At 34.3% G+C, this 22,328-nt stretch overlaps 1 protein-coding gene across 2 annotated transcripts in view; it reads right to left on the minus strand.

The window, feature by feature from the left end:
• nompA (no mechanoreceptor potential A) overlaps positions 1 to 22,328 on the minus strand; it is a 49,230-nt gene that overhangs the window by 14,264 nt on the left and 12,638 nt on the right. For both annotated transcript variants that reach the window (XM_089638550.1, XM_089638549.1), the window contains exons 2-7: positions 7,528 to 7,670; positions 6,434 to 6,519; positions 5,491 to 5,752; positions 4,444 to 4,725; positions 1,568 to 1,700; positions 1,123 to 1,265 (exon numbers count right to left, since the gene is read on the minus strand). In XM_089638550.1, the coding sequence (XP_089494676.1) occupies positions 1,123 to 1,265; positions 1,568 to 1,700; positions 4,444 to 4,725; positions 5,491 to 5,752; positions 6,434 to 6,519; positions 7,528 to 7,603 (982 nt within the window). In that variant the 5' untranslated portion in view covers positions 7,604 to 7,670. The remainder of the gene's footprint in view (positions 1 to 1,122; positions 1,266 to 1,567; positions 1,701 to 4,443; positions 4,726 to 5,490; positions 5,753 to 6,433; positions 6,520 to 7,527; positions 7,671 to 22,328) is intronic.

Raw genomic sequence — 22,328 nt, forward strand, 5'->3', positions numbered from 1 at the left:
GGATCGTCGAGTATTTCTTGGATTCTTTAATATGTTTCCTCCTTGTTGCACGACACCACACAGTATGCCCTAAGAAAAATTATGGCCCGTGTCATCTTTGGGGAAGCTGTATACAGGGTATTTTTCGGGAAATATGGGAGAGGAAGTTCTGGTAAGGAAACGACGTATGATGGGTGGGTAGGAATCTTGGGGTTAGTGTGTCCAGGAGTGACGAACGTATGAATCTATTTCTCCTACTGCGGTGGAAGGCGGTGGGTCAATATAGTCCTGTTGGAGAGGTCAGTATCTCCCGATCCTGCCCACTACGCAATACGTGGGCAGACGCATCCATCGCCAAGATCTAGACAAACCCTCACCCCATAACTTGCATGAAAACAAAAAATATCAGAATGACAGAGAATATCAGAATTTCAAATGTTTTCAATCAAATGCCCGTAGACAATGAAGACCGAGCTATCTTAGGCCAAATTGTTCAATGAATACTTCTGTATCTAGTTTAAAATATATTTTGTGTTTACAGTCAACTACTCAATATGGATCGAAATCCACTGACGAGGATAATATGACTGTTATTACTAGGATCGGAGATATGTGTGGATGAGGGAAGTGGAGAACACCAATAGCTGTAAGAAATGTGAAGGAACACCAGTTCATCTAAGCTGCCATTCATTGCTTTAATGGTAAGATGACTCACATAGCCCTGGTCACATTTTAAGATCAAGAGACATCGTTTAACACCCAAAAACGACCCTAACAAACTTTGTTAGGTAAAGCGAATGGGTTAATGTCGAGGTAATGAGATGAAACATCGAAGCACAATTTATATCTCTGATCTGAGTACTAATGGAAGTCATGCTAAACATCCCCATATAAATTAAATATCTTCTTTAATAAATAAACCTTATCTAGTTGATTGAGCTGAAACCCGTATTGAAGGAGAATTATGAACATGGAAAAAACAAGGTTTTTGAACCAGAATGGGTTTTTTCTGTTCAGTAACCAGGACAAATCATAGTGTGGTTTTATTCTTTTTGTTCATCCATGTGGGAAAGCGGATTGATGGTTGGTTTGTTTGTTTTGTGTTGATTAGTAATTATATAATAAAGTATTTCTATTCCTTACGATTATCCAGACAGACAAGATCATAGAAATGATGGGTCGGGCTGCTACTGACGGTGATGTCATCCTTTTGAGAGACGGAATCTTCTTCGGAAAGGATGCACATTCGGCTTGCCTCATCAAACTCCACAGAACGACAGAAATATCTAAAAAAATAAACAAAATCACATTAACTGTTAATGTGACTCGATTTAAAGTCTTGCAAATGTGCAAGTTAAATGGCAGACTGATCTTTACAAGTATTAACATAATATTTTTAGGACTTTCGTAACAAAACGGTATACGAGTTTTACTGTGACTCTGCTGAATATGCCAGAATACTTAAAAACGCAAAAATGTACACCATTTATCTTAATTAAAACATTTAAAACACCCATATAAAATGAAAAAATCTTCCAAGAAAATATAAATGCCGCTGACTATGATACAATTTAAAAAAATAGCTTACTTTTCAGCTCGCAGACACATGTCTTGACATTCCTCTAGGGTAAGATTGGAAAAGATGTCTACTTCGAATGGTCCACCAAGCCGCTTATTCTCTTCCTTCACGAAAACAGCCAGACCGTCACATCTCCTCTCAGCTATATTGACAAAATTCATGAATTAGTAACATATTAATAATATTTCAAACCTGTTAAAAAGCTTCTACAAAAGAATTGATTTTATTCTTAAGATCTCGTTTCTAGGACGAAGAGAGTAAAACAAAAGTAATGGTATTTGGAAGATATGACACAAAAACATCGAATAATATAATAAGGAAGTTGAGTCCATTTTTTTAATTTTTTTTTATCAATGTTCGCATTCAAACTTAAATACTGGTATTTTTTTTTTTTTAAGTTTGTTTTCATAATTAAATTAATTCTCAAAGTTTAAATTTTACTAAGCCCGCCAAAACGAGCGGAATCCGAGCGGTAAGAGGCGGGGTGTGGGTGTGACGTCATTCTAACTGTGAAAACCACGTCGCTTAAGCATTTTGTATGGAAAAAAATTTAATTCTTCAACAAGGAATTCCAGTAATTTTTTTACCAATGTTAACCGTCTATTAGAATTGATGTTATTAAAAAAAGAAAATTTATTAAGATTTCATAGTTAAATTAATATTTTAAGTTAGAATATTTGCTTTTCCCGCCCGGTACGGTACTTGTACGGTATTGCCGTCGATATTTGTTGACGTGCCCCGCGCGAATTCAGGACCACCGCGCAGAAAAGTAAAGACCAAAAGTAAAATAACGGTTTACAGCCCAGTTCACTGTGAGACTTTTCTGGGCGGCCGGCGGCCTGAAGTGGATCACATGTTATGTGACATGTATAATAATAAAAACTTCTAAGTTATGCAATAAACAACATATTATTATAAAGCACTATACGAATATGTATCTTTAGAAATCCATTTCATATAATAATAACAACAAATACGTACATATATTTGACAAACCCAAATAAACGTATGGCCTATACACCTCTCTCATCTAAACCGACCATCTCTCATGTAATAGAAAGAGATGCACCATAGGTGATCCGTTGTACGTACAAGTCACGACACATGTGACGTCAGAATTCTTTCGACCAATCGTGGAGCGTATACAGTATATTGCTATTGAATGCTTTTTCAAGAACGTTTAACTAATGCTAAGAATAATAATATAGAAATATATTTATATATTTAGAATCGATATTTTTTGATCTACATGAACACATTTTTTATAAGTCAAAATATTTTTCACTCAACTTCCTTATTGTGAGCAGTGAATCTGTAGGGATGGTGAATGAGTTTGAGAGCCCAAGAAGAACTTTTGCGAAGGTGACCGAATAATTCATCAAAATGACAGTACAACACACCTTTAACAGGTGATATAAAGTCAAGAAAAGTGGTGAAACAAAAACTAGGTTATGTTAGGTTTATAGGTTTGTTTTTTTAGCTGCTTTTAATGACTTTGTATCACTATATAAAAGTGTGTTGAGTTATCATGGAACCGTTTGCGAAAGACCAGACAGCTGAAGGTGGCAATGACAGGAGAGTAAATTCAGGAAACTCGAGTAATTCAGGTCAGAATCAGGGAGTATAACTCCGTTCGAAAATTGGAACCGTGAATATAGTGAAGTCATATTGTTGCCTAACTATATCTACCAATGAAAAACTCTGAAAATCTGTGGAATAAAAGTTTTTCATTGGTGTATAGTATGATAAGTAGGCTACGAATAAGAATTGTAATGTCTATATATTGGCATATCTATAGTTTTTTAGTACCAATTTGTTTCATACAAAAATCCCGAAGATATAGATTTAATGAGTGGTTTATTTATGGTCAAAATGTACTAAGGAAAAACCATTTAAATAGATTATTTTTTTGCGATTTTGGTAAGTCAAAATTTTAATTATCCATTTTTTGTTTCACTTTAAACCATAGTTCACCCAAAATGAACATAGAACAATCGCGATTCATGGTATAGCAACTCATCACAAAGTCAAATAACCTTCCACTGAACAAAGCGAGGCCAAATCTGTAATGGTCCAGCATACACGGACCGGAAGTTAGTTATCCTGGTGTAAATTTTCATCACCGATATAACACACTGCTTGCAATATCGTGGGAATTTCGTGTATTTATAAACTTTAAAAAGACAAATTCTTTAAAAAAATTCCTAAAATCAATTAGGCGGTTAGGCGGCCGAGAAATTTAGGCGGTGAGCTTTTGAACTTTAGGCAAGCACATTTGAAAATGATCGAAAGGAAGGGTAGGTTATTGTCTGTTTTAGAAAGGTATTTAATACACGGTTTGAGCAATCGTCACTTATTGTGATGATTGCGTGAAATTGAAATTGTATGTGAAATTTACCAAAATTCTTTAAACTAATTTATAATAGGCTGTGTTGTTAATCAATATAGAGATAATTTTAATATAAAATTAACCTATTTTCTACAAACACAACAATTTTAGAAGAAGATTACGAAAAAATATTGCTGTCTTGAAATAGTACTACAAAACTATGAAATTAAGTTCTGGAATGAAAAATTTCTAAAAATGTGCAAATGAATAAAATAGATTGGTAATTCCCGTAAAAGACAGCGTTTATCGAAGGCGGTAGATAAATAGTGCTTTTAAATGCTTGTAAGAACCGACCTCGACTGGGGGCATAACGTGAACGCCTTAAAATTGTCAGCATCGATAGGAAAATGGCCTTTTAACAACAGTAGGTATAAGTAATCGACTACCGCTAGCACATTTGCAATTTGCGAATGCACTACGGCTTAGTTTGTCGGTTTGAGTCTGCTTAATTGTCGATATGGCCATGCTGGGCCCCTTTAAATATTGGATTAATTACCTGTCAAACATGTATTCTCCAAGTAATCCGAATTCGGTTCGTCCATCAACAGCTCGGGGTGCGTCCTCCTCGTGAACCTGCTGAGCGAGCAGGACCTCAGCGAGGAATCGTACGAGGCTGACCGGCACACGAAGCTGAACTCCTCGAGGCACTTGTCCTGGCAGTCGCTCCGGTTGGCCGCCACCATCTCCTTCAGGTCTGACGAAGGCAGCTTCAACTTCTTCCGCGGGTGGCGCTCGAAGACATAGCGCCGGCTGGGGCACTGGCGCTCTGGACGGTCCGCTAGAATACAGTGAAAAAGTAAGTTGTAAGACCACATTTTTCAATTTTCTTTATTTACCTGCTTGTCTTTGACAGGCCTATTTATCTGTTGGTCAAGTAGTTTTTATGCATCAATAGTCCCTTTGATAATCATTTCTCTTATTTGGAACTGTGTCTTTTCAAGACCCGAAAATCTTATCATATAATTCATTAATATGTCAATGCAATAGTCCCTACTTAAGCCCACCTCAAAACAAAAATTCACCTAATAGTGTGGGGTGTCTAGTTCTCCTGCTTGTAATATGCTTGCAGTACGAACAGGGGGCTCTGGTGATGTTAAAAACAACAACAAAAAACAGGTTCCTCAAAAACAGAATATCGTATATTCAATAAATTGATTTTACCATTTGAAACGCATTCATGAACTTTTGCCAGACCGCTGTAACAACAACACTCACTCAACGGCACCGTGCTGCCATATCTCCTTGCAAGATAGAAAGACTCATTAATCAACTTGGATTAGGAACCGTCAAAATTTTCCACCTAGGGGTCCATGCTACGCTTATGCTAGGCTTTTGCTAGGCATGTAGCAGAATGATACCAAATCTCATCGGATTGTAGGACAAATTTCGACAAAAGCTGGAGAATCAGAAGTCCTACGAAGAAGTAGAATAATGATATATTTAGATCTAACTGTTTGAGAACTTAGTAACGCCACTATTAGATATTACTATTGGTGTAATTGGGTACTATAACTGCATAAAAAAACCAAAAACCAATTCTTACACTTCAAGCAAATCTCCGAGAAATGTACACTGTTCGGCACCAGCATGAGACTACCAATTCCCTCTGGAGCCGCCTGTTCCCTTGTCAAGTAACAGGTAGACTCCTCGTACTCTGGAGCTCCTGAGAAGGAAGCTATCCTGGACCCTGGCTGGAAGTCGAATGAGGAGCAGGCCCTCACCAAATTGTTGGTGGCAGTGCGATCTCTCAAACACAAGTCTTGGCATTTTTCGAGCACCCGGAATGGAGGTGCTGTATCTCTCACCTGGAAGTAAGATGTTTTGTTTTGAAAGTAAGATTACACAGTAAATTTGAACTCAAATACTTTGGGTATTTTTCTCTTTAATTATTTTTAATTAGAATGAGAAGGAAATCCAAAGGAAGTTAATTATGATATCGCATATTTGGTACGGAGAGCTAATTTCAAATATGTGGGGTAGGTATTATTGAATTCATTACAAGGGGTGTTAAAGAGTTCCGAAGATACTCGTAGTACGTTGTATTTAATAGGTACTACAAGGTTAACTTCAAATTCCTAAAGAATTCCTTGCTTCATTCAAGGGATTGGAAGTTATTTTAAAGAGTATTAATGTTTTGTAGAAAACATATATCTACAGTTGTTATCCAATCATCGGTTAGTCAGGATTTTTTTATTATTAGTAGGAAATTGTGAATAATAAGGTTTAGATTAGCACAATTGTTTTGCGTGTGGTATTTGAACAGTAATTTTCGATAAAATATTGAAACAATTGTCTATGGTTAAACAGTCTGAAGATAAAAATAAAATAAGAAAATAATAAAATAATATAATTATTAAAAAAGCTTTTTTTTAATAATTATATCATAATAATGGAATTCCACCAAGAATTTTAAGTGTTAAAAATAGAAATATTAAAAAGTGATTTTTCACTTTTTCATATGTGTTTTTTAAAGAAATTAAACTTACCACATCATCATCAAATCCTTGTAGTTGCTGATTGGGAAGTCTTTCATACATTACTCTTCCTGATCCTTGATTGCACGTTGTTTGTCCTGTAAAAAAATACTGTTTTTACTAGATTCATTGAGTAACTCTGTTTTTATTTAAACTTTAGGAAAACTAATAGTATATGTCTGCGTTATCGTAATGTCAACTTATGTAATTGAAAATTAAACGGCATGCTATAATATATCTCCAAAAATATATGCTCAGTCAAAATAGTCAATACTTTACAAGATTTCTTTCAAGAATCCAATGTGCCTCAATATTCCACATAATTAAGTTTTATTTTACATACTACGAATAAGTACCTATACCCTCCATAAAATAGGTGAACTTCTAAAGTAGGCAATATTGTAAAATAATATTTTCTAAGTGAACATTTATGTGCATAAAAAATAACAAAACAGTAGATATTTCTGTTTTCGGGCGGTTCAAATTCCATAGACCTTCTAGGTCGAGGTGTTTGAAACTCTGTTATATTATTCTTTGACCATCAAATAGACGATCAGTGCCATTTTGAATTATCCCCGATAAATGCAGATTCTCTGCATGTTTTTGATCAAATTGCGATTGACAATATGACTGCTATGGCGTGATGGTAGATGGCAATGTGACAGAGTTATAATTAATACATATTTTAAATACGGAATTTTAAATTCATTAATTAAAATAAAATAATAACTTTGTTTGTAACCACGATTTATAAATTTTAATTTTTATTTTACAAAACTCAGTTTTTAATTTTATACCCTGAAGATGCTTGTGTAAAGCGAAACCGGTCGGTATTAACAAAAAAAAATCGTGGTTACAAACAAAGTTATTATTTCATTTCCATTAATATGTCAAACCACAAAGTGAGTGCTTTCTACCAAAATATAAAATAAAATTATTTTGGTACCTACTTTATTGTTTGTCTGAATTGTTCCCATAATCAGTTCCAATGTTGATAAACAAAGCAAATTCAAGTTCTAGGGTTCATTGAACCAGAGTTACAGATACATACACAGAGAAACACCACCAAAATTATAATTATTGAATGAAGTATAATGGTGACTGACCATTGGCTATATTGAGGACTGTGAGAACGCTGAAGGCCTGCATGACTGCAGACAGGAGCTGCCGTCTTCGTTTCATCTTAGCAGGCGGAGGGATCCTTATCAATACTCGGGATGGGCGCTATAACTGCTGCAGCATTTCTTTCCTAAACATTAACAAATACTCTCATTAGAACTAATACTTCTTACGTCACTTCCTCGTTGCTAAGTATCGTGACTCGCACTTCAATTTCCACGTGGACAAGGCTTCTCCACTGCATGGAGAGCTGCAGACACGGGAGCATAGAGAGCTGCAGACACAGAAGCATGGAGAGCTGCAGACACGGAAGCATAGAGAGCTGCAGACACAGAAGCATGGAGAGCTGAAGACACGGAAGCATAGAGAGCTGCAGACACGAAAGCTTGTGATATTTGATCAGCCCAATTCTTCAGTCATTTTCCTCTGCTACTTCTGTCTTCCACTCCAATTGATTATTTAGTAATTTTATGTACCAAATATGTTGCTAATTAATTGAGAATTGAGAAGACAAACGCATGTGCATGAACACGTGTTCCGATATTATTACGAATTTACTAAGAGTTTATCAGGAAACGACCTGCAATTCCGTTTTTAACTGGATTATCAACAATTGGAAGAGATTCTTGATAAATTAGCAATACTCATTTTTCTTCGTGTAACTCCAGAGTACGCGGAGGAGAGGCTGAAATGAATGCTGCAGAGGACGCTGAAGTAGCGCTGGAAAGGGGCCCCTTGACGAAGCGATGGATCCCCGACCAGAAGAGAAGAAGTGGAGGAACTTTGAGTTGAGATATTTTAAATATCCCAGTTACCCGTCTATGAATACACGTTTTCTAGTGCCAGGAAAAGAAATTAGGTTAAGTCGAAGAAAATTAATAAAATATCAAGTTGCTAGCAGAGAAACTGAGAAGGCACCATAAAATTCTAATAAAAAATGCTCTAATCAACTTCAAAGGAAAAATATCAAATATCTTACTGAACAACGCACCTATATTACAAGGACAAAAACAAAAAAGAAATACATCTTTTGGCCAGAAACAACAAAACTATAATAGGCCCTTTCAAATGAAATTAAAAATACCATGAAGATTTTAAAAACAAAATTAAAATATGGGTAAGTAAACATGAAAATAGAGAAATTATGAAAGTTATGAAGACAGGATATGTACAAAAATACCATGAAGATGAAACAATTTTAAATAACAACATTTAAGTGTAGCTTAATAAATTGAATAATTCATACATTTTCAAAGTTAAAATTAATTTCAATGTGAAATAACTGGAGAATAATAATATGATAATAAAAAATGCATCGAACCTTCACAAAACTAGAAAATTAACTTTCGTATTTGATGAATTGATCAAATTCATTGAAACAACTGGTCCTAAGTAAACATGAAGATGAGGATATAGTAGATATGATACCAACACAACAACCAACAGTTCGCCTCGGAACAATAATCTCTAGTGAAGAGTATCTCAACAATAAACAGAACAAATAAACAGGAAGTCTTTGTATTTTATAATAAAAACTAAATAAAAAGTTACAGGAGATAGCAGGAGACTGGCAGCTGTCGAGAGGTTTCCTAGAGGAGGACACGACTCTCCAAGTATTATAACGCCTAGTAGGATAATCAGGAATTAAATTATTTAAAAAAAACTTTTTTTACTTTAGAAAATCGCATTCATAATCAGAACAAGAATCAGCACGTCATCGTGGTTAGTAGTTATAGTTTGGGGATTTGTCCAGTGCGACCCCAGAATCCACTGCGTGAAAATTTCAATTAAAAACAGGTACAACAATGGGTTAATAAATCGTATGTGCAAAATAATTGTGTGAAAAGTGGCAAATTAGCTACTTCTATGGAATGAAGTTGTAATTAAGTAAACAATTAGGAGCTACAATAAAACCCAATCTGTTCTGCTTCGTGACAAAAATAATTTTGTCCTATTTGCATGCCTATCTCATTCTGAAGGTAAATCAGTTTTTTTTTAGTATTGCAACGTTTAGAAGTTTTTTTGTATAATTATGTACAGTTAAAGAGTATGTTTTATATAAGTGACAATTTATATCACTGGTTCGAAAAAATACGTAACAAACCAAAAAAAAAAAAATTTAATTTCTTTATTTCCGGTTTTTTAAGTTATGTATTAAAATTATTACACTCACCGGGCAAGATTTTTTTTCAATCGACTACCTGAAGAAATTAGAAACATTAATGATAACATCCAAATAATAAACACTGTGAAAAAATATTTTAAAGACAAACTTATAAAAAATAAAAATGTTTCCAATTGAATTAATCTTAAGAATAACTCATCCCAATTAGTTTACTTAAGTAACATTCCATTATTCAAATAAGTTTAAAATCATTTTATTTTTAATTACTTACTTACTGTAATAAAACAATATACACTCCTCTTCCAGCCACAAGCTAATGCTTCTATGGAAGAGGGGTCTTGAAATATTTGATCATATATTGTAACAAATAAACAAAAATGTACTTATATAATAAAAAATAAATAAATATTTACTAAAAAAAATAACATAAAGCAGTTATTTTGATATTTGCTGTCGGAAATAATAATTCTCTTAAAAATTCTCTTTAAATTTTCAAGTACTCGTATAAGACTATTCTACTATATTTTATTCTATACCTGAAGAAGAGCAGATGTTTCATTATTGCAGAGCAGTGAGATATCGGTATGTAGCTGAAGAAGAGCAAGTGTTTAATTATGCAGAGCGGTGAGATATCGGTGTGTGGCTGAAGAAAAGCGGGTGTTTAATTATTGCATAGCGGTAAGAAATCGGTATGTAGCTAAAGAGGAGTGGGTGTTTAATTATTGCAGAGCAATCAATAGTAGGAAATCGGTATGTGGCTGAAGAAGAACAAGTGTTTAATTGTGCAGAGCGGTGAGATTTCGGTGTGTGGCTGAAGAAAAGCGGGTGTTTAATTATTGCATAGCGGTATGAAATCGGTATGTAGCTAAAGAGGAGTAAGTGTTTAATTATTGCAGAGCAATCAATAGTAAGAAATCGGTATGTGGCTGAAAAATAACCAGTGTTTAATTAGTGCAGAGCAGTAAGAAATCGGTATGTGGCCGAAAAATGGCAAGTGTTTAAATATTGCAGAGCGGTAATAAATATTGAGAAGTAAGAAATCGATATGTGGCTGAAAAATAGCGAGTGTTTTATTATTGCCGAGCGGTAAGATATCTGTAATTATTTTAGAGGGGTAAGAAGAATGACCGCCCGCAGTCCCCTCCCCAATCGTATCTCTAATAAACCACTATCATTTCGAGGAAACCCAAATTTGAAGTAAGAATCACTAGGGGATTATGTTAATATCTTATGATGTGCGTTAGATGTACCATTTTTTTATATGTTTATGCAAATCGATTTGAGTTCTACTTGTTGGAGTATACACCTTGGCTAAACCTAGTGTTTTACTCCTGTTATATTTGCATATTTCCAATTTTGATGTCGCATAGTAGTCATTAAATGCATTACATCAAATACAGATCCCGCAATCAGTCTCGTATATTATGTAGCAATAACCCCAGCGTTTAAACCAATAATAATAATAACCAGCGATGATAATCATACGTGCTCTCTGATAGCTTCCGGTCATTTGTGCCTATGCTCCGAGGAGTGTACCAGTCCACTGCCGCATCTGACCATGGACCACATAGGCCGGAGTCCATTAGCTAGCGGCAGTCATCAGACATGGGACAAAGGATGTTTTACGTGTAACAAAATGACGATTAAAAAAACAAATGCTGATGGAATTTCACGCTATTAAAGGTCGTGGGTTAATTTCAATGAGCAAATTTATTTTATTCGTTCAAGTAGGGTTTCTAATGTAGTCAGCAATTTTTAAACTTTTTAATAGTGTTTTGAAGACAGTCTCCTGTCCATGGACCATATAGACCGGAGCCACAGAATAAAGAAGAACGTTGGCCCTCCCACCTATCGACCAATAGGGACAGAGGGTTCCATGATAACAGTGACAATTCAGCGCACTTTTTAAAAGTGATATAAAGTCATTGGAAACGATGAAAAATAAATTAACCTAACCTAACCTACTTAACCCAGTTAATAAAGTTTTTGTTTCATCACTTTCCATGACATTATATAACTTTTTAAAGATGTGATGAATTATCATTGTGATGATTTATCCGGTCACCGGGACAGAGACGCATCTAGACAGGGATATGAATCTTAAAATTACCAATACAAAAAATATTGCTTTAAGGAAACATTTATCAAGCACGAATTTGAAGCAGTTAGTAATATTTTTGCTAAGAGCTGTCACGGACTTTAACTTTAACAATTTTATCAGGTATGTTAATAATTCAAATATAATATATTCCTTACAGATAGCTTTGTGTCGATAAAAGTAAAAATGAATTAAAAAATTACTTTTCTTTCTAGCTAAAGAATTACGTCACGCAACAAATTACCACAACATTTTTGCCACAAAACGAACGTATCTGTGCTTGTACCAAAAGTTTACATCTTGTTGGGTTTATGAATTCATCTCTGTATCTTGTGTCGCGATACTTTTCAGGCTTGCTATTCGCCGAAAAATGGACAAATTTCATCTTGGGATTTTAGCGATAGTGCTGTTTTATATTATAGGGAGCTTGCATTTATATCTAGGCTTTCGAAGCGAGGCATCATGGAGTTGTATCATGCAATTATTTCTAGATAGATTTATTTTTAGATTAAAATTATGTATGAAAGGGCTAATCTATTGTGGTCATATATCGATAGTCCCACCGCTTTCCCAACGATGGTACAAGTACACTGATTGTTTACCTTCTTCGTCACACGCCATTTCGCTATCTTATTTTTTTTTAATAAAACGTAGGTACTTTTAATTTTTAATGACTTTAAACCCTCCAGTGTTCCTGCATAAAGCTTTTGTTAGGATACATATTTAAAAAATAAAGAGAAACAAGAAATTTTAAAGTTGAAAATAATATTTCAACTCACTATCTATCACAGGGCGTTATAATTGTCCTGGTGGCAAAAAAATCAAACGTTTACCCCCTAAAACCAATTCATTGAAAGTTTTCATAAAAAAATCTGAATTGAAGAAGGGGAGAGAAACTCCTGAAGACTAAGGAATATAGTGATTCTCTATTTACTAGAAGTGAGCATTAGACTTGTGCTAGCATACTTCACGCACGCTCATAAATTTAAAGTTAGGGATGTTCCAGTGGGTTTTGGGGTGACTATTCCCGATTGGCTCAGCCTGACTGATTGCAGGGTCAGGGTCCATTCACTCCCTTAAAAGAATAATACAAGAAATGTATTCCAAATCGATTTGAATGGAAACAAATATGCCACTGACTTAATGCCTTTTGGTTCTAGCCCATTTAGCATTTGCTTTGTCTCTATTGCACTTTCCTAACTTCGTATATTGCCATTCCGCTCTATTTTCATACACTGGTGCTGGTGTATAAATAAATAAAATGCTTAGATTTCAAAAGCCGACCCAACGCCAATGACAAAAACATATTTTTTTAGTAACAAAATATGTATTTACATCAAAGTAATTTAAAAATGCATTCGGGTGACTCGTTAATATGGTTTATGGTTTTACCGCTGAGAGCTCTGCCGTGACCTCTTTTTAACAAATGTTACATGCATCGCCATTAAGAAAGAAGATAGATTTATAATGGAGCCATCAACGATATACCTGTACTACACTGTCCGGATATTGCGCTGATACGTAGGTAAATGGTGTATTCAAAATAACACCACAGCAAACATTTTCGAGACTGGAACGAAAGGTAAACAGGTCTTCCGTTAAAATTAATTTAAAAACATCAAATAAATTACGGATGCAACATATTGTTACATAAATATACCTACGAACCTACACAATGATTATTATTATTACTCAGAGTGATGCAATCATTGAAGATGCTGAACCGATGTATCGTAATGGCGGAATGCCTGCACGATTATCAACAAAGAATTTTTTTTTTATTGAGGTAACGCGAGAAATGTGTGAAACAAAATCCCATCTGCATCTTCGGCAATACCAACTCTTTTCAAGAAGAAGAAAAGTGGCTTGAAGTCCTGGAGTATACGAGAGCTTTGTTCTTTAATTTTAAAATTATAAAAAACTAATTATGAAAATTAATTAAGTCTAGACTCCGTGGTCTAGGGGTAAGGCTCTCAACTAGCAAGCGGGAGGTCACTGGTTCAAATCCCGGTATGCGCATGTAAAATTTATTTCATTCATTTGTATTATTTCACAATTTACTTATTTATTTGCGGCACGTTCCTTAGTGATACTCTCAGTACCGCCCTGATCAAAGATATTAGAAGAACGAGATATGCTATGTTGGCCGCCGGACCGTAGGCGGAGTACTACCTAATTAGGGTACTTTGAATACTATCGGGACGTGTACGGTACGCACAGAAATCTGTTCTATGTATTAGTGCGGATACCTTAGCGTAAGCGAAGGTGTGCAGTAGTATTGGTGAACAAAACCGGCGACACTGGGCAAAACATTTCCACACAGTTTGAACTGCTCATAGCACATCTCGTTCTTCTAATATCTTTGGCCCTGATGTAAAAACACAATTAAGAATTGAAACATTGCTTGAAATAACTTTGGAAATGGCGAAGGAGATGGGGTAGATGATGGTAAGGAAGTACCTAGCTATTCATATCTGGTCACCAAACACGGCTTAAGCCATTTAGAGCGAATTTTTATTCTTCATAGTGGTATTAGCCACTCTGGAACGTGCCGAATATTATATATTATAATGTTTGAAAATAATAAATTGAGAAATAAAACGAACTATTCAAATAAAATTTACTTGCACATGACGGGATTTGTACCTGCAAACTGCTAATTCGTAGCGATGGATTGTAACCACTCTACCGCGCAGGCCGCCTTGTGCGGTATACAAGTTTTCCCGGGATAAAGTGCACTAACTACGGGTGGTGATTCTATATGATAGTATTAGTAAAAAAGATTGTTAATTTTTTTCGAAACTCCAACATTTTAGGGTAGCTTTCAGGTAAAAAGATTCGCTACGAAAAAATGTTTTTATCAATCTTTTTTACTTATACCAACATGAAGAATCACCTCCCTAAATTAGTGCACTTTACCCCTGGACACCTTGTAGGTATATATCATAATATATGCAGCTATAAAAAAGAATGCATTTTCTGATCCTATTATACAGTGCGCACGATGCACGCAACTCATATAAGAAAAGTTTAGTTCAACAACCTCATCGATAAATGATAGCCTCGCGCACAACATGGGCAGCCGCCGCGCATGCGCGAATCGCCGCGCATCATAGACAATGAAATAGTGAAATAAATAAATCGATTTCGTGTTCTAAAAATGGTCGGTCGTCGACGGTATTCCATATTCAAAAGCGGCCAGGCCATGAATAATTTGCGCGGGACAATAAAGCGGAAGTGGCATTTCCGGTGGGAGGAAACGACACCAACGATGCTAGCGCCACGCTAAAAAGTTGAAACAAGCTTCCACGCGGCCTGTGAGATTTTTTCTATTTTTCTATCGTGCAACCAAAACATCGGATTCGCAAGTGTAAATACCAGTGGCGTATCAATTTTGGTTCAGGCCCCCAAACGATAAACCGTTATCCGACAATTTAATCGAAAATGTAAATAATGGAAGAAGATATAAAAATGTTTTTTTAATCTTCGCATTATAGGTAATACAAATAGATCGTCTGTCAGTGACTTGAAAACTGATTGGCAATGCCTGCGAATGTCCAAACAGCAGTTATTTTTTTGAATTTCATAATTATTTTAAGACAAACATCTTCAAAAGGATAAGCAAGTTAAGAACAACTTAACAATATTTAAATTCCTCATACTTTCTTAATTATAAGCGGAAAAATTGCAATGGTGGAAGACACGGCTTGCACGTATAAAAATGTCTCTCGTTACAATTTTTAAATACAATCAAACGGCCCAATTCGAGGTGGTAAATGATGCATAGGAGTTAAGCGTTACATGACATTGCATATCATCACAAATCGCCAATACATGACGCATCGTCAGTCCATGACGCCCAGGGTTGTCATTTTGACGTCACATGCCGTCCGGAGCGTTTAGATTAAAATGTTAGTTACTAATTTTGCAAAGAATATATTAACAATAAATATATTTAATATATCATTTTCAAAATCGCGATTTTTTCGCAGATTTTTTTTTCTGAATATTTTAAAAGTATAACTCATTTGTATAACTACTTTTTTTTTATTTAGTTACTTTTTAAAATAATTAGGTACATTTTTGTATGGCACATGAAATAAAATATATATATAAAATTAAAACAGATCATTGAAGTCCTCCTCACTAGGAGATCCTGTGCTGAGGGGGACTATATATGTTAGTATACGTTTTCAGCAACTAAGATGATGTTTTACTTTGTGTACATAGTTTTAAAAAAATCATTTTGTTTTAATTTCAAATTTTTCATTGCAATTTTTTTATATTTATATCATTATCTAATTAAACCTTTTAAATACATAACCACATAATATTTTAAAATTAATTCATTTATTTCATAATAATAACCATAATGGTAACTCCTTTGTTAATAGAGCTTTCTTTGGTAAAATAATAATAATAATATTTGGATGATCTATGTTATTACTAACTGTATATGGAGATAATATACAGTACAATACTTATCTATTAGGTCACTTGAGATTAACACTTAATTAAAATTAACTAATCGTTTGTTAGCCAAATTTAGATACAGGATTTAGGACATAATTCGAAAATTGGATGTAACCTGACTTTCTCTCAGGAATGGTATATTAAATTTAAGGGACAGCTTAAAAAGGTAAGTTTTTAGTTTAGACCTAAATTCTGTTGGACTTGTTTTAATTCCGGAGGGAATTTATTCCAAACCTTCGGCGCAGATGCTCCGAAAGCGCGATCGCCAATCTTAGTATTTGGCTTGCGCTTAGGTTCCGTCAGTCTGATAACTTGTATTGTACCTGCTTATATTGTTCATACTTGGCTTATTATGTTATGTAATATACACTTATTATTGTACTCCTGAACAACTTACCTCAACGTATTCATGTAATAGCCTTCATGGCGTGAATAAATAAATAAAATCTTGGAGGATCTTTCGAAATCAATAAGTTTGACTTTTTTTGCAAAAATATTTCTTGATCCAAGAAAAGAATCCTCATTTTTTTCTAGAAGTGATTTGAAAAAAGGAACATAGTAACCATCGTGAATGCTGTTTTAAATAATTGCCTAGGTTTAGAATATTTCTCGCTGCGCCACTAGACTAGAGATTGTAAAAATGATAAAAGAATTATTTTATCTAGTTCATTCGCGCCATTATTGTAACGGCAAACTGTGCAATAATTATTTGTATCGCCTGTATTTTTTAGTAATGATGGGGCTTTGATTTGAAATTACACCGCACAGTAGGAAAATCATTGCAAATGTTTGTGGGTATTATGAGGGTATTACGTTCCTACATATTAAATAATTATTAACAGCTGCCGTACATAATCTCTAAAAATTTTCGTTTGAAGTCAGTGACCTATAAATACATAGGTTCCGATTATTGCTAACACATAATGTTTGCTGATTACAGTTTTGTTATTTGAAAGTACTGGAGACGTTGACGACTAATACTAGACATGTCAATCAATAGAAAACTGGCTGTTATCACAAAATCTATCACTCAAGACAAACAAAACACAATGTCTTAAATTATGTCCAGTACAAGCTACACCTATAAACATAAATTTAAACTTTAACTGCTAAGAATATAACAAGATGCAAATGTAAGCTGGAAAGAACATATCTCAAAAATAGTGACAAAAATCAGTAGCTTCTCTTTTGTTCTTGGTACACCTAGAAAAATCATAAATTTGGATTCAATAATCTCTGCATATTATAGAAACATTTATTCAAAAATAAGAAATCATAATTTGGGTTAATTCTGTAAACGCAAAAGATGTTTTGTTATCCAAAAGAGTTGCTTTAAGAAAAATCACAAATTCCGGTTATCAAATTCATTTAGACCATTATTTCTCAAGTGGCTTTCAGGGGGGCATAAAGGAAAGTTAGCGATGGCAGACAAATTATTATTATAAAAGACCTACGGAATCTCACTGAATTAAATAATAATAGTTTGTTTTACTTCATTATAACAAAACTGGGTATTCGCCAATTTGTTAGTTAGTTTTTAAATTAAGGAAAACACCAATAATGGAATTATATCTTTTCTATCACCGCCATTGGTTCCTCAAAGTTTGTAAGGAAAACTGTATCGGATATTTACAACTAATTTTCTGTAATAGTGAAATTGGCTTCAAGTTACTGAATGCGGCTACTTAGGCTGATTTTAAGTGGATTCGAGCCGGATATTAAAAAAACTCCTCGAATAGCATTAAATTCGAGAAGTTTTAAATTCAAAACCTTCTTTTAATGTAAATAATAATAGTTGTAAATATGATAAAGTATGGGTTTATTTCCTCTCATTGACACATTATATATGGGATAGATATGGGACACCCTATCTATCCTATTTAAGTGGGTGGTGGTCGGAATAAGTTTGAGAACCTGTATTATGGACCCATTTTTGGGCATGTCTCGTGTTCCAAATATTTGCCTAATGGAAACTTATATTTCGAATGCAAAACTGTGTTTACGAAATTAAAATGGGTTGGGCGAGTGTAAATGCGACATAGCGCTGGGCTATTGGGCTAAATATAACATTTGTTTACACTGAAATTTGTATGGATGACACTTTTAGTGACATTCTTCATACTTCGTTTTTAACCAAGTTATCTTTGAAAGCTCGAAACTAAAGTTTAGACGGAAATCGAAACTTCATTGAGTGAAAGCAATATGAAACAATGCAAAACTTGGTCATTTTTTGAGATATCAAAAAACCAATTTAACTTCTTTTTAAACATAATACATTTTTATCAACAAAAAATACGAGATGGCTTCATTCAGACCATCCCGTGATTTTTCGTCCGACTCAAGCAATTGGTTCACTTCATCGTATGTCTTCCTCGGTCATTCCTGACTTCTTCCACCATCCACATTCGCATCTTATATTCTTCTTACTTCGTTCATTCGCTTTATATGCCCAAACCATCTACAGCAGCGTCCTTTCGTAACCTTACTCATTTGCCTTGCATTATTTGGAAAACTAAACATTTCTCACACTATCATATGGTTTTAAGAAATATTCGCCTCGGGGATCTTATTTCCACGGCATTTTGTTTGACTTTTAGGTTATTTAGATTGTTGATTCACTCTCGTCTTCCTCGGACGTCCCCGAAAATGATTATTGTAAGGTGCATGAGACAGTAAAAATATATTTTTCCTCCACAGAAAAGTATAAATAATTATAGTGATTTGTTTAATTTTTGAAATTACACATTTGCCCAGATGATGGACACTGCAATGCTGTCTAAAACGTTGGCTAAAGAAGGAGGTAGCGCAACACGGTATAATACCCCAAAAACAAATCACTATAATACTTTTGGCCGTGAAAATCTCAAATCATACCCAAGTATAAATAAGTTTAAATTATATAATTGCAAAATTAATTTCTGTGACCAACGGCAACTTCAAAGTTCTCTTCTCCTTTATTCTTCTTCTTCCTTTCCTCACTGTCTTATTAATCATTTTCTCATTACTGACGATAAGACGTTACGGATGCCTGTGATATTTGACCATTTCAACGCACCAACATGAGTTTCCCCAAGTTAGAGTTCTCAGTTTGGTGCGTGATATGTTACAAGTTCCAACATGTGTTAAAACGCAATGATGGTAGAAAATGAGTAGCACGGTGTAATGATACAATTTTTGAAAAAATCCCTCATTTTTTTTTTTTTTTTTTTTTTTTTTCTTTTTTTCTTTTTTTTTTTAATATATTCAATAATATTGAAACAACAACAATTTAAACAGCTGTCACGCGTAATAATAATTACACAACAGAACTTGTTTAAAAAGTAAACTGTTTTTATAAACCCAATAACAATATTATTGAATATATAAAAAATAAAAAAATAAAATGGAGTTCTACAAATTAAACTTAATAACAATAAAAAAAATAAAAAAATCCCTCATTTTCATTCCTAAAAACCTTAAACTATAAACAGATATAATACTTGTATATAACCCCTGGTGTACCAAGAAATCAATCGTGGATATGCTGGTAGCTCACCGCGCTTGCCTCGATTTTATGGAATTTTGAACCTTAAAAAATGCTCATAGCATATTAAGATATATTTCATTCGCTTGGAAAGGAAACAGTGTATCTTAAAAATATTCTAGCTTGCCGTTTCGTCACTTGCAAACATGTTTATTATATTTTCGAAAAAGCTGGCAAAAATCCATGTCGAATGTCATAATTCCGATTTTCAAAAATCAAAGTATTGTTATACGGAGAATATATTATGATGCAAATGCGAATGGTAGCAGAAGTATGGGACGCCCAAGGAAGACATAGCATTAATGTGAATCAGATACTTGAGACGGGCCATGTCAAGAGTCAGAATAATAGAAGTGTTTGTATGAGACAATGTATGAATGTGAATGAGGTAAGAAGTGTGTGCCAAGACCGAGTTGTTTGGCGGTCCGTCCTCTCTTCTTACCCCTGAGGGAAAACGGTGCTTTGGTTAGTTAGTTAATTTTTTTTTTTTATTTACAGGAAGACCGTTTATTTTGATGTAAAATATAACAAACTCAAGAATAATTTCGTTTGTCTTTTTTGTGTTTCTTTTTTTATATTAGAGGAATACTTTTTTTCTCTAAATATAAGTATTTACCCTGAGAAAATTGCATTGAATTCGTATATAACTTTTTTATAAAAATATAAACACGTTATCGGGTAACACGGTAAAAATTACGCAAACATTATTTTGCAAAAAAACAATTACGCTATTACAAAAATATTGTTAGCCGCATTTTATATTATAATGACGCCTGCAGAATCATTTTTGGAGACAGAAGATACAGCAGCGCATCGACAATGTTCACAGACCTAGGACTGAATGAATTTGCCGGCCTGATGAGACACCCGGTCACTGGAGCCAGGATGCGGCGAATGGCATCCGGCATCACGGTGATGACCGAAGCCTACCAGCACCAAGCGCTACTCCTGAGTGAGCGCTGGGCGCAAGCTCACTCAAGACCACGCACTGCATAGTTATCCTTGGTTACTTATTATGATTGATTTTCTTGTATCTTTTAAAGTAATATGTCTTAAAAAATTGCTATATTCACATAAGGCTATTGATTGACTTTTCAAACTTACATGCATTTCAATAAATTATATCGTTATATTCACATATATATATTATACAATCACTATGTACATCTATATGAGACATGTAGGAATGCATTTACCTCCGCACATCCTGGAATAAAAATTATTGTTACAAGCAAACGGCTGTTTTCTGAAGATACAAAAGTCAAGCGCTCAGTTTTTTTTCATCTGAAAGCAAGTAATTTAAAAATACTAGACACCATATTATTATTTGATCCTTTTTTTAATATCATCTGGTAAAAAATTATAAGTCTGAAGAAAAACCTACATTCATTTTGAAGGGAAAATTCCGTAGAGTGTGTACATTACTAATATTTCGGTAGAGGCGAATGAAACATAAATATTTTAAGAAAATGATACGAGGCGGTGCTATGAATATTGCATATGTTTAGGAGCCAAGTCGATTTCACAGACTTAACGATAAAATAAATACTTTAAATTGACAAATCAGTATCACAGACTGAAATTAAGGCTTAAGGGTATACTAAAAGGAATTCATAATTTGCTCTTTCATAGATGACAGCAATTTAATTATTTTATGAAATAATACTTTTTGGTTATGCTTTAAAAAAGAGGTTCCCAAAGTGGTCTATATGGACCCCCAGGGGTCCATATCAGCTTGCTGGGGGTCTATGTCAGGGAGAAAAAAATTTGGAGGTTAACGAGATTCAAATAAGGGTACATACGAGCGGACCCCCATTAACCTCAAGTCAACATTTAGAAGTTCAGTAAATGACACAATAGACACAAAATAATACACAAATATAATAGACTGAGAAATTACTTATTTGATATTTACATTTTTATATTTCGTAAATATGTTAATTGAGGTATATAAATAGAGTCTACGTTCCTTTTCTCGTCAGAATTAATATATTCAAGCTAAACATTGCAAATTGGAAGCCGTGAATTTTCCTAGTTCCCCAACTTGTTTTTGAAAAACTTCCAGGGTAATAGGTAATGAAGTTCAACATTTAAATGTACTTTACACAGACTTCAAAACTAAATTTAAGGACATTTTGACTATCGAAATGGAACGTTAAAGAATTGGAAAACATGTGACAAGAAGAAGTGACTGGAATAAGCACTGACAAAGAACTTAATGGGCAGTTCTGTAGGGCTAACTACAGAAAGAAATTCCCGTTGCTTATCCTGCTTCATTTTCATTTGGTTCAATACCTCACAAGGGTGCCCCTGTCCTCACAATGAAAAGATAGAGCAACTATACCGCCACACGGTTGTTGGGCAGGCAAGGGAAGGGAATCTTTTTACTACAAAAATAAACGATTATCACATGGGACGTTAATAGTTTTAGGAAAATTCAATATTCGGCAGGCAGGGAGTCTACGGAAAAAAAATTGGCAAGTGGTCTACGGGGCAAAAAGTTTGGGAACCTCTGCTTTAAAATATGAAGATAAATTATTTATTTGCGTCCGTACTTACGTAATATGTA

The sequence above is a fragment of the Hesperophylax consimilis genome, chromosome 13 (assembly GCF_061612785.1).
Source record: "Hesperophylax consimilis isolate HC1 chromosome 13, BYU_Hcon_1.0, whole genome shotgun sequence".
In the NCBI taxonomy this organism is placed as follows: Eukaryota; Metazoa; Arthropoda; class Insecta; order Trichoptera; family Limnephilidae; genus Hesperophylax; species Hesperophylax consimilis.